The sequence below is a fragment of the Electrophorus electricus genome, chromosome 1 (assembly GCF_013358815.1).
Source record: "Electrophorus electricus isolate fEleEle1 chromosome 1, fEleEle1.pri, whole genome shotgun sequence".
Lineage (NCBI taxonomy): Eukaryota > Metazoa > Chordata > Actinopteri > Gymnotiformes > Gymnotidae > Electrophorus > Electrophorus electricus.
The window spans coordinates 25,003,633-25,017,150 of NC_049535.1; the positions used below are offsets into that span (position 1 = coordinate 25,003,633).

The window sequence follows — 13,518 nt, forward strand, 5'->3', positions numbered from 1 at the left end:
ACAGTTTGCTTTATTGACTAAAGCATATTATTATTCAAATTATTATGGAATAAATGAAGCAAGTACAGCTTGTAGAAGAAATATGTTCAGAATACACTTTCAAGTGTTGGGGACAAAATTAGCCATTTCAGAAAGTGGTGAGAACATGTCCCCAGCATAATTTATGATGATGGGTGTAACTTATCTCCGGACATTCCACGTAATCATGAAATATTTGCTGCAGAACCTAGATTTATGTCTGGCTGATACTTGAAATTCAAGTTCAGTCTCAATTTCATTTGCAACATGTCAGAATCATGGATGTCAGCAAGGCTTCCTGAGCTCGCTTGCTAGAGGTTAACTTTAGCTGTTAACTTTGATTTGGTTTCCTCAGATGACTTGCATGTAACCACTATTCATTGGGATTAGATCGCTTATGCACTAAAGAACTAGAACTGACAGTATGTAAAGGAATTTTATTTGACACCAATAAAGTTTGTCTGTGATGCCTAATGGGCCATTATCATGGAAACTGCAGCTGCATTCACCATTAATTAATTTACATCAGTAAAGTATAAAACTAAATAAAACTTGGATTGAACACATTTGCCAGGGATTTCATTTTACTTGGTTTACAGACTTCATTAATATTGATAAAATAATTTTAAAAAATTCATGATTACATTTTGAACCAGATTCAATTGGCAGGACCCTGAAGTTCAATATCTTGGTTAGTTGGTCATTTTCTCAAACTGAAAGATATTATAGATAGATAGTTTTCTGGGCTGTCAATTTTATGGCAGCACATTAGGCCATATCTGAGTAACTTTAATGCAACCACAATCCTAAGTGTGTGTGTGCATGCCTTTTAATTAAAAAAAAATCAGTATTCAAATATAAATATCGTACAAATATAATAATAAATATAATGTATACTTTGTGTCCTGCAAAAAATACAGTTTATGTATATTTGCACACTGAATCCAAATACGTTTTCAGACCTTCTCCATCACCTGTAATTCTATTGCTAGTATACTCATGTCATTATGTATAGTATGGAAAGTAGTACCAAGAAAAGTGGGTCCATGCTATGCTGACAGATTGCTGCTGGACACTGAAGTGGGATGTACCTATGGCCAAATTTAGACAAAACTAATTGTACATTTTAGAAGTACATTTGCAGACAGTTTAATAACAGCCTTATTTATGAGTAATATACATACATTTTATATATATATATATATATATATATATATATATATATATGTGTGTGTGTGTGTATATGTGTGAAATTTACACACTTAAAGACTATAATAGAAAATTCTAAAAGTAAAATAAATCGAATAAAATAAACTAGAAAGTCCATTTATTTAAAAAGTTCAAACTTTGATGCCCAGTGTAACTTCCTGAGTTCCCTTCCCAGCACATATAATACTTTAGCAATAAAATATGACACACTTTTACATATAATGGATTTATAATGCGTTTTTCCTCCTTTTACTACAAGGGCATTTTGCAATAGGATTGTATTAAAGTCAGTTAATTAAATGAGTGAGTACTCTGAGCACACAACCCACAATATTTCTTTTTTTTTAGAATAGCAGAGCAATACAAATCCACAGAGCTAACAAACTTCATACTTCAACATTTTAGCTGTCTTTACACCACTTGAGCTAGTTAGCAAGATGAAGTACATTCCATATTTTTAACAGACTTCTTTTTAACCCGTATAAACCAAAATAAATATTCTGTAGTTCATCCGTAGTATTTGTATGAATTGTGCCTTTAGTTTGCTTAATAATAAACAATATCTGAAGGTAAGAGAAGGGCTGGATCAGGAGCCTGTGATTACAAAGGCATCACATTTTTAATAGGCTTATGTGCCTATATTACAATGAGCTCTGTGACTTTCTTCTCTATCCATCTATCTCTGCGCCTCCCTTCAAAAGGTTTATAAAAAAGTTTTAAGTGATGTCTTAAGTATGAATAGCGTAAAATAGAATTGACAAACAAGCTTGCTTATTTAATGAATGTTTCAGCACACACTGGGATTATGCTTATTGCCAAAGAGTGTATTTAAGTATGTGTTATTTTGCTCATTTTCTCTTGGTTGCTTTAGTGAGACAGTTAATAAATCATCTGTAAATGCACTTGGAAATGTGTCCATTTTCAGAATGTGCTCCATCCGTCATGCAATTTCATCTAATGGTTTTACAGTGTGTATCATCTGAACCTTTTTTTTTTTTTTTTACTTGTACAGATGCATGGAAAGAAAGGTCAGTGCCTGATTATGTCTTTGATTATTAAAACGTTGATATTACTTTGGCCTACAGTCAAAAGCTCAGTCATGTTCACTTTGTTACCTATGCAGCTTTACAAAAACTGATGTTGTAGAAAACACTTATCACTACTTTCAAAGGTCCAAAACATTTACTAGGGCCATGTAAAGGTGTAGGATGTGAAAACACCTGGTGCCTCTTGGGAATGTTTTTAGGCAGCCTGATATGCACACACTTGGTTGAGACTATGTATTGATAAGAAAAAAAGATAGGATGCACTTTACCTATTAATCTTTGGGGGAGGGGGTAGGACCTTTGTTTCAGGAGATTTCCTAGCCTGTATATCTGCTAGACATGGCTCATGTCATCAAGCTTACTGGATGTTAAAGATTGCAAACTTTCAACTAAAAAAGGGAAAGAAAAACTTCGAGTAGTGTACTGACTTCCCTACAAAGTAATAAAACAAAAATAAGTTGCTACAAGGATGTAGGTTGTAGGAGTCATAAATTGGTCTGACTCCTTAACAGTAGTAACAAAATTGTCCTTAATGAATAATGCTTCATGCAAGAATCACGATTAACATTAAAATGATCACAATTCGAATTATTTCCCCGAGATCTCTAGAACAACTTAAACAGAATGCTGCCCTCAACAAAACTGTACAGACATTTCTGGTTTGGATGGCCAAGAAATAAAAGGGAATGAGGGGACACTGGCAACATATCAAGCAGTGACTTGAATGATGCTTCTAACTGGAGAAAGCACATTGAGACAAAATTAAAACAAATTTTTTCTTTACTATCCTTACATGCTACTGTACAAATAAAGTTTATTATTTTAGGGAAAAATGCTTACATTTTAGAAATGTTAGTTTTGTTAACAGTGTATAAAAAAAAAAAGCATCTCAACCTTCCTTTCGTTCATTATTGTTGATTTTTTGTTAAGTTTTATCTAAATATTGCTAGGAAAATGAATTTTAATATAATTGTATTTACTGTATTAATAAGGTAGTAGTTTAAGGAACAATTTATTTATACTTTGGTTAAGTGTGCTGCATTCGTTTTAAGTTTTTTTTATTTTTTTTTATTGCGATCTGCTGCTCTTTATCCAAAATAATTCCAGCGAATCCACATATGAAATAGTTGTTCGTGTTTAAATGTTCTGACAGAGACGCGTAATAATTGAAACGTCTATGGTTTAGAACCGGTCTTCCGTTATACTTCTACGGTATGTACCTTCGTGTAACTGGTGTGACGTGTGCGTAAGGGCGTGATCGCGCGGCCCCTCCTCCTCCACAGTCTGGCTGGAAAAGAAAAAAAAACTTTTTGTATCGAAGGAATCAACAGCCGCCATCTTGTCGCGGATGAGAATCGGGACTTCGGAAGATCATAATAATATTTATATAGACGCGGGTCATTCGGACCAAGCCTAAATAGTCTTCTTGTGACAAAGACCAGAGATTGTGAAAATTTCGAGTGTCATTCTTCTGGACATAGGCGAAATGGGGGCCGTTTTTGTCTACTGGAAAACCCCCGTATATCTGATTTCCCCCTTCAGCGAGCGCTGCTTCTCATAATTTCGCTCGGAATGCCATGCTAAAATCGGGATTGCGCAGGAATAAAAAAAATCCTACCTTTAAACGATTAATTTCTTTATCTTAATTGTTAATTTCAGCGGATTCCGAAATGGGTCTTGAAGATATTAATTTTGACTCTGAGAAAATGGGTTCTTTGGCGATACCAACACCGATGACGTAGGAGACTAAAGGCTTGTTTTCTGTTACTTGTTTTAATATTTTTTTTATAAACAACGAAAATCTTATTTAATAGATAAATAAGGATAATTATGATGGTATTTGGTGTTGGATTATCATGGGGTGAATGGCAGTGGCGAAGCGGGGCGCTGTTGCTTGTTCTTTGAGCCATTTTGCTGGCTAGTAGTGCTTGGTAGTACTACTAACTTGAGATTTTTTCCCTTAATAGCTACTAATTAGGAGATTTTTGGCTTGGCTGGCTGGCTGGCTGGCTGGCTAGCTATCTCTTACCTGCGACGCAAAATTCGCCTAACTTACCCCCCAACGCTCTTCCAAAGCAACCCTCAACATAGCAAAAATAATCAGCACAGAATGGCTGAAAACCTATTGGATATCGGACCCCCCAACGCAAAGCGTCCTAAGCTCAATTCACCTGCTCTTTCTTCATCCGATGGTCCAGGTAAGAAAATGCTGCACAAATCACCGCCTATATGTCGCGTAGTCTTTATTCTGTTGATAACACATTTGCTTGGTGACTCATTCATTGGAGCTACTCCGTCACTGCTAACTGGCTGGCTAACAAAGCTAACTAGTTAGCTAGCTAGCACTTAGGACGGTCTGAAGTTGGAAACTGAACAGGATTTCTCATGTAGCTAGATATGTAACTTAAAAAATGGACTCTCGCGTTTTCCCTTTTTGGCTTTTCGTTTAACCTTTCTGGCGCAATGTGCAGTCTCGTTTTATCAAGTGCACCCGTGTTCAAACGTGCAAGGATAAATTTCAAGCTAGCAAGCTAGTTAGCTAGCTTTGTAGCGTTACCCATTAGCTAGCTAGGTTGGCTAGTAATAATGTATCCTTTGGCCGAGTGGTGTTGTCGAGAAGAAAGCAAGATTAGATACGCATAACCAAGCAAACAACCAGCTGCAACAGAGAAAATATTCTTGCTACTCGTTCGTTAATCTTTCCTTTGTTTCCATGCAAGTTACTCCGTAGTCATTGTTCTCAGGTTAATTTTGCGTGAATATATGAAATTTCAAATGTAATTGCTGCAGACAGCACAGTGATTAAGAATGCCTTAGTGTCTTCAAAAGTTTTTAAAAACTTTTCGTTGTTATTAAATCTTTTACGTAGTTAACATTTACAGGCAATTTATAGTTTTGTTCCTTGGTTTGCCACCAGAAGTAGCCAAGTAGATAGTAAGATTTTTAAAGAACCGTTAGTTTCATGCATGGGTATTGTTTCCTTGTCTCACCCATACTGGATTAATTAGCTATCTGATTGTGCCGTATTTTAATATTAAATTCTCATTAAACATTAGCTAAAGCTAACTAATTTAAATGCTGGAGCTCTATAAAAATAAGACGTTAAACTTTCAGGTTTTTTTATATATATATATATATAGCTGAAAGAAGTGGTTAAAGACACTTCTCCTTTCATTGACAGGATCAGTAGTCAATAACTAACCTGAAAAACGTGTTGCAGGTGGTGCAAACAAAGCACCTTACCATTTTTTATAAACAATAAACTAAAATATATTTTAATGACGATATATGTTGTCACACAAAGGGATAATAAATGTTAATCACACTTTATGGATCTCTGTAGAATTAATCGGAAAATGGTTGTGCGCGCTAATGCTCATGTAACCTAGAAAATCTCCTTAAAATTTAGAAATGCTCTAGTTATTCAATCAGTATTAGATCTGCTCTTTAAAATAGTATGTGTTGTGTGGTTGTGTTTGCAAAATAATGTGTATGAACTGTCTTGAAGAGGCAGACAAGCTAGCTAGTAGTGAGAGTTCCCTCCTCCTCCTCTGGTGGCTTTGCTGAATGGAAGTGGCAGTAGTCTCATCCACTCACAGGGTTCCTGACTGCAACCAGTTTGGTTGCATTTTCAAACCATTCCACTCTTATTTATTATGTATGTATTATTTTGTGCAAGTTGCATTAATATGATTTTTAAGATATTGTGTAGGATATGTTTTAATCTTGATGTGGTTTTTTTTTTTTTTTTTTTCCTTCTTCTTCTTCTGCAAGTGGACCTTATTCTTCTGGCTTTTGTGGATTTTCTTAATGTAAAAATGGTTTGAGCTGGACAGAATTTGCTGCTTGGAAACCAGAAACTGCACATCTTGTGCAAACTAAGCTAAGTTGAGGCTCTAAACTACCATACTGAGAGCACACCACCACTTACTAAAATCTTCATGCTTGAAAAAGCAAAGTCAACCAGCAAGAACCGGCTAATGTAAAGCTGAATTAAATAATACATTAGCTAACTGGTATGCCTATTGTAAGATTTTCTGGAGATGTAATTATGCTGAGCTCATGGCAGTGCTATATAAGGAGGTGAATCGGAAACATATTTCGCTTCCTTAATGTAAGGTAGTTCTGAGTGAAACTGGAAAATTATAGGCAGGACATGATTTTATCAATTGGCATTTGATTAAATTGTGAACTTCATTTCAAAGCTAACATGTAGTCAGATCTGGCTGCTAGCCTGCACTCTAGCATGGAGGATAATGAATCCATGTCTGTATGCTTTATTATTACCCAATGCTTGTCAGAAATTAAGTGAGGACTGTTCATTTGATTTTATATTGGTGAATAAGAAGGCAGAGAAATGTTAAAGGGTGTCTACAAATTACCTTTAGCTGATGGAATTGCCATATCCATCAATAGCAGAGTGTAGGTGAATTGCATTCTTGAAATAATGCTGGCTAAAGTGCTTTGAACATAATCATAACCAGGCCCACAATAACGCAAAGGTTATGAGTTAATGAAGTTGAATAAATTATATTTTCAGGTTGACTTTTATAACCATAAACATCTAGTGCCAAATGTGCTCCCAATGATTTGTACATATCAGAGTAATGATATTTCATCCACACTGCCTTTGATTCTGTAAGGTGGCTTTAGTGACGTAGTTCACCTGTGGTCTTTCCAGTGGTATGAGGATTTTTAGATTTCATTTCTTATTCTTTCTGCCCAACATGTTAGTGTCAACATAAAGCCAGATCTTAAACCACATTTGTTGGCATCCGAATTTTTCTTTAAATATTATTTAAATTGTAATTTAAGTAACAAATCATTTTTAGCACATTTTAAAATATTCTGCAATGCTAACAAAAAATACAATTTTAGTGATAAATAAAAGACAGTAAATATAGAGAGAACACAGTCTATTTAAAAAAAAACATTGAAAAATAGAGTAAAATCAGCAAACGAGAGTTGCCATGTAGCGTAGGGACGGAAATATCTCGATCCTGATTTTCTGGCTCCTGGTAACGAACTCCTAGGAGTAGAGCTAATGATTTGATCAGTTAATTTGATAGTTGCTGCTTTTGTATCTTCTGTTTTTCTTTAAATAAAGTTTTCCCTAACAGTATTTCAGAATTTTGCAGAAACGTTTCTAGCCTGGGTAGACTTGTGATTTGGTATTTTCTTCCCAGGTAAGGTTTCTTGGTGAAGTTTGTGAGCACTTGTAGCCTGTCTCTTGTTTTAAAATTGCTAAAGCACAGAATCTTTTTACGCTTAAGAACTTGCTGTTAAACCTTTCATTAAACTTGTTTCTGAAAATCATAATTGCTCAAAAATTCTGAGCATTTGACTCACCCACAATTTTCTAAATCTCATATTTTTTTAAGTATTACAATTTGAGACCTTTCTGTTCCAATGGTTTTGTTTTCTAATGAGCCACATTTTCTTTAGGCAATAATGCACCAATGTGCTAGGTTATGCAATTTCCCCTGTACACAGGAGACCTACGTCATGCACCATTTTTTACAAGGGTAGCAAACCTGCCTCAAGTGGCTAGATTTTAAAATTTGAAGTGAAGGATTTAATCAGTCCTGTGCAAAATGAGAACTGTAGTGTGAAACACAAGAAGTAGGAAAGGGGGAACAAAAAAGGGTTGGGAGGGTGTACTGGGGATTTTTCAATTGGTAATGAGATCCATATAAAATGTACAATTTTATTTCCTTTGTTAGCAAGATTTTCAATGTGATCTGGTACTCCGTTTAGTTCAGTTAAAGCCTGTGATTGACGTTCTAATGAGGGTGTTTGCTGGGAAGCTGGATGTGTAAACTTGATAAAGTAGTGCCTGAACTAATCTTTAAAACATTGTATACAATGTGTTAAGTAGAATGTCTAACACCAAAAGCAAAAAAGTATAAAAGGCAGTGCAAAAAAAACCCCAACTGAATAGTATAAACCTGTTCATTGAATAAATCGGATTGGAAGCAAAGTGAAGTAACTAACCTTTTATACTGTTGTTTTGAACTCAATTTATAAGAAATAAGAACAACACAGATTTTTCGTCTTGGTATTGAGAGCAAATTAATTCATCCTTCCCAATCATAGACACACAAAGCATGATTTGTAAAGAAATCAGCACTGTTTTACTTGTATTATTTGGAAATCAATTACCAGCAATGTTTTAAAGTATCTGTTATCATTTACTGTACGTAAAGAAGAATGTGTGAGAGAAATTTATACCCTACTAAGCAGAATTGCTCAATGGAAATGATATAACTTCCACCATATAACTGAAATATTGAGGTTTTCTCCTTTGGCTGAGAGTTTATGCAATATATAAGCATGATATTTGTTGAAAAAATTATTTAAAGAATATTAGCCTAAATGATGGATCTCCTGTTTGTTCCAGAATGTTTATTACAATTATAAACCTGGATTAAACATTCCAAATAATTCCTTTAAAGATTGCCTGCAATTTATCCCTAGCATAGTGTTCGCCAGAGCTGTCAAATCCGCTGTTGCACTTAAGACTTGTAGTTTCTGCTAAAATGTACCGTTATCATGTCTGTCATCATATCGCTTCTTAAAAGTAGTTTGTTTGCTTCAACCCAATAAACCAAATTTATCTTATATTTGTTATGACAGAAACATAGGGTAGTTGAATGCAACAATTGTGTAATCATAATTGTGCTCAGTTCGAAGAATTGCAACCAGTTAAAATAACTGATCAGGCTTTTAATAATAGACTGGCTTGATTAGGGATGTACTTTATTCTAGGTTTGTTTGCCCGTTTGGTGTCCCTTATCTCAATGGATGCTCTTTTTCTTCATGACTAAATTGAGATTTTATATATATGATCAACGCTGTTGGGAATTGTTTTTTCCTGCATATTTGTTGCATGGCTGGAAATTATAATAAAGGTCATTTTTATACCCCTTTATTTAGGATTTTGTTTTAGGTAAATTTTATTTAGTTATTTAGCAATAGGCCTTATGTGCAATGAGACCATTATATATGGGCATCTCACTGCTATTGTATTCTTAAAAGCACATATTTGTGATTTCCTTGGACCAGAAATTATACCATTTGGAGGGATATTTAAAAATGTTGAATAAATGAAAAGTGAGGCAGCCTTTTAAAACATTCTCTGGGTGCTGTAGGCATAAATTCTCTTCAGCTCAGCTTCACAAATTAAGACTTTCAAAGAAGTAGAAATGAAGAAATGTTTCCATTTCCCTAATTTAGATTGATCCATTTATCAAAATCAGAAACCACAGCCTAACATAAACCTAGCTCCTTTACCTCTGCTTTATGTAGAAATTACAGAGCCCCTGTGAGAGGGATAGATGGCTCTAAGTCATTGGTGTTTGAAATGGAGTGAAATGTGATCAGTGACATAAGTCAGATGCACCTTTTGAACAATTTGCTGCAGTGTTTTAATTTCTTTGAAAGTTTTGATATCTTATGGTAGATTTATTTTAGTTTATGTACTTGATGAAAACGCAAGTTTTGAAAAGCTTGAAGAGTCTAAAATTCTAATTTCTGTAGGAAGTTCTTATATATAAATATAAGATTTAATGTTTTGGACAAACACCTCTTATTCATTGTAAAGACCTCTTATTCATTCTGTAAATAAGAATCAAAGTATCAGTAGATATTTATATGATGGTACTTTCTGAAAATTCTTGGCTGATTTGGTCAGGCTCTGCACATAATGATTGTTCCCTTTAATCAAGCTTCCAATTTTAATGCCTTTGTTGGACTGTATCTATTTCTTCTTTTTCATAATTCAGACTTGGGGTCCTTATTCGACTTGGAAAATGACCTCCCAGATGAGCTGATACCCAATGGAGATGTGGGGCTGGTGTCCATGCCCTCTAATGGAGATGGTGGAATTGGTAGCAGGATGGGCGGAATGGTCCCAGATGCAGCTGCCAAACACAAGCAGCTCTCCCAGCTCCTTCAGTCAGCCAGCAGCTCCAACCTGGCCAGCGGCCTCAACTCTGTCAGTCCTCAGCCCAACATGGGTGGGCAGCTGGGTGCCCTGTGCAAGAGTCCCATGGGCCAGGCTTCTCCGAGTCACCCATCCCAACCTCAGAAGTCTGTCGGAACCACAAGTGGCCAAGGCAACAGCAGCAGTCCAGGCATGAGCCTCAACGCTGGCTTCAACCAGGCCATGCTAAACAACAACCAGAGCCATGGACTCATGGGCCAGAACATGGCCCAGCAAGGGCAAATGATGAACGGCATGATGGGGCCAGTAGGTCGAGGCAGAGCGGCTCCGGGGATGCAGTACCAGGGCCAGACCATGCAGGGTGCACCGGTGGGAGGTGGAGGTGGGCCAGGCGCCAGTGTGTCAGGCAGTGTGCTGGCTGAGACACTCACCCAAGGAGCTCCTCAGATGGGTGCACATAACACCATCAACCCTCAGCAGGCTGGAAACATGAACAAGGTGAGCAAGGTGCCCCCGATGGCCTTGGAGCCAGGCATTTGTTGTCATTAATTTGAATGTACAGATACCATTTTTTCTTTTCACCTGAAAATTAAAATTTTTATTTTTATTGTACAGCAAAAAAAAAAAATCAGACATGAACAAACCTTTTGATCACGAAGTCAGTTATCCACCTTCTCTCATTGTGTCTACCTTCTATGTTTTCTCTTCTATGCCTGATTTTGCCATTTTCAGGGCTCTTCATAGCTGATTATAGTTTTTGCTTTTGTTTTTTGTTTATTATGGAAGTGAATTAATACAGTATTTCAGTAGGTAAGGATGGAACATGCAGCTTCAACCCTCTTTGTTCTCTGCATTCACCAACCACATTTGCTTGTTTGTACAACATGGCTGAAATGTAAGGTGCTGGGCGGTCTTTGTTGGCTTGCCTTACAGAAGTTTCGTAGTGGTCTCATTCCTAATTAGTTGCTAGGCCACCACTTCGGCTTAAACTTGACTGATGGGTTTCTTTGTAGGTTTTAGTGTTTCACTTGACAATTGTTTGTTTAATTGTACAGACAAACTGTGGGAGTCTTGAGAGATGAGTTCTGTAGGTTCTACTGTTAGTGAGTGGTGCTGTCTACTTCAAAAGCCATTTTATGTACCTGCTCTTCTTGATTTGGTCTTTTTTTTTCTCTCTCCAACTTACTGTCTTACCTCTGTTTCCTTATGACAGTCACGTCTTTGTAGTGTCCCAAATAATGAGCTTTTGAATCATGTTAAGTAGTTGTGTGGTGTGTGTCTGGGATAAGACTGAACCACAGAAGCAGAGTGAAGGGCGTGCTTTCTTTTTAAGCCAATAGTTTCTTACTTCTGCCTGAAAGGGCAGAGCTGCAGCACTGCAATGGCAGTTGCAGAATCCTGGTGTAAGGATGAGTTGCTTGGAGAGCTTTAGCTCTACAGAGTGCTGGGTGCCAGACAGCCAGGAGATCCTCTTCCTGCTCCACTGGGTCTGAGGCAATAGCAACTGCAGCATCTGCACAGCCAGACAGAGAACACACTAATGTCTCTTGCTTTTTATCAGCAAAATATTGTTGCAAATGCTGTGAAATTGAATCATATGAGAGTCATAACCTTAGAACATATATCTCAGTAAATGTTGGGATTGTGGACTAGACCCACTTAATGTTCTAGATAGGGAGCATTCTAAGTATTCATGTGAATTACTATTTTAGCTGCAGTAATATTTCTTATGTAACAATATTGTTACTAAATCCCATTCATCTAAGTGATCTAATCATAATTTGGCAATTTGATTTGAATAGCTATTTGAGAAACATGAATTGTAGTGACGCATGTTAGTGGTTCTATCCCATCCCTTCTATCCCATTTTTGACTTCTTAATGAATTTTAGTTTTCACTCTTCTTGGAGTGATGGGATTTCTGAATAATTGTTTTTTTGCACCCTGGTTAGTTCCAACCAATGTTGGAAGACATTGGTGTGGGATTCGTCTGATTACAATTAGTAACCCAATGTACAAGATTTCTATTGAAATCTGCATGTTAGGCATCCTGGTAGTCCTAGTAGTCTTTAACCTATTTCTTTTTTTATGGATTTACTCATCCCTCTCCCTCTTGCCTAGATGGGTCTGGGCTCTTCTAATGGCCCTTTTGGGCAGCAGTACGTACAGGGGACAGTGCAGCAGATGACCGCGGCTGGTGTTAATGCACAGCTCCAGAACAAAGCAGCTCTCTCCAACAGCTTACAGACCACTCTAAAGGGTGCTTCCAGTGTGCCAAATCTGGTAAGTTCACCTTTCATTGACAAAAACTTTTGAACATTGGATGCTGATGTCTACTTCAATAGTGGCTGTTAAGTCTCTTGTTTTTAGTTTACTTATTTTTGTGTTAAAAAATAGAAAAGTCTGCAAGCAAGTAACAGACCATCTGGATCAGCTGGTGTTTTCTCATATATTCATCTCACTTAGAAATTCTGCTAGTGGCATGTTGGCCATAATTCTTATTATTATCCAATGACTCAGTCAGAAATGGCAGCATGGGAGATGCAGTAGCTGATGTGACCGACTATATATGGGAGAACTTTGTGTTCACAATCGGGAAACTAAATAATCAGAGGCAACATGTAGCTTTTAGGGAGAGCAGTCAGTAATCAGTGTATGAAAATAACTTAAAGCTTACAGGAGGAGAAGAACAAGAGCCAGCAAAGAACTGACCCTGTAACTACTTTCACTTTCCCAAACCAGTACAGTACCATATACCTAGTATACCAAATGTCTTGAGACTCTGAATATTTGGTCTCTGCGGAACAATATATCTGCACAGTCAGGGCATAAGAAAATGTCTTAGCCAAGGTCTCAAAAGTGGGAGGAAGAGTTTCCTGACGCGTCCTGCCCCATCCAATCGTGGGAGTGACGGAAGCATCCCTGATGCTCTGAAGGAGGAGACCTTCTACTGGGGACCATGGTGTCAAGCTGACGCTCCCATGAGCACATGGTGACCCAAAGCCTTTTTGTATGTTGGTCCGGGCAATTGTCCTAGTAATAAATGCAGTTTATTCAGGACACTTTTGTGTTTGTGTGGAAATGGGCAATAGGTGAGTCATTAGATTTGTGCACAGAACATACCAAAGTATCAAGGAAGTTTCCAGTATCTGTAAGTCGCAAATTGCAACAGAATTGCCAGGCTATGTGCCAGTGCATCATGGTCATACAATATGGTCCTCATGACTGTGTTAATTTCACTTTGGATTAGGCAGTCTGATTGGATATGCACTACAGGATAACCGCGATTTGTACTTCTACC

At 37.0% G+C, this 13,518-nt stretch overlaps 1 protein-coding gene across 4 annotated transcripts in view; it reads left to right on the plus strand.

The window, feature by feature from the left end:
* The first annotated feature begins 3,596 nt into the window (after positions 1-3,596).
* Positions 3,597-13,518, plus strand: part of crebbpb (CREB binding protein b) — a 30,206-nt gene continuing 20,284 nt past the window's right edge. For all 4 annotated transcript variants that reach the window (XM_027009086.2, XM_027009088.2, XM_027009087.2 and 1 more), the window contains exons 1-3: positions 3,597-4,471; positions 10,058-10,716; positions 12,339-12,500. In XM_027009086.2, the coding sequence (XP_026864887.2) occupies positions 4,384-4,471; positions 10,058-10,716; positions 12,339-12,500 (909 nt within the window). In that variant the 5' untranslated portion in view covers positions 3,597-4,383. The remainder of the gene's footprint in view (positions 4,472-10,057; positions 10,717-12,338; positions 12,501-13,518) is intronic.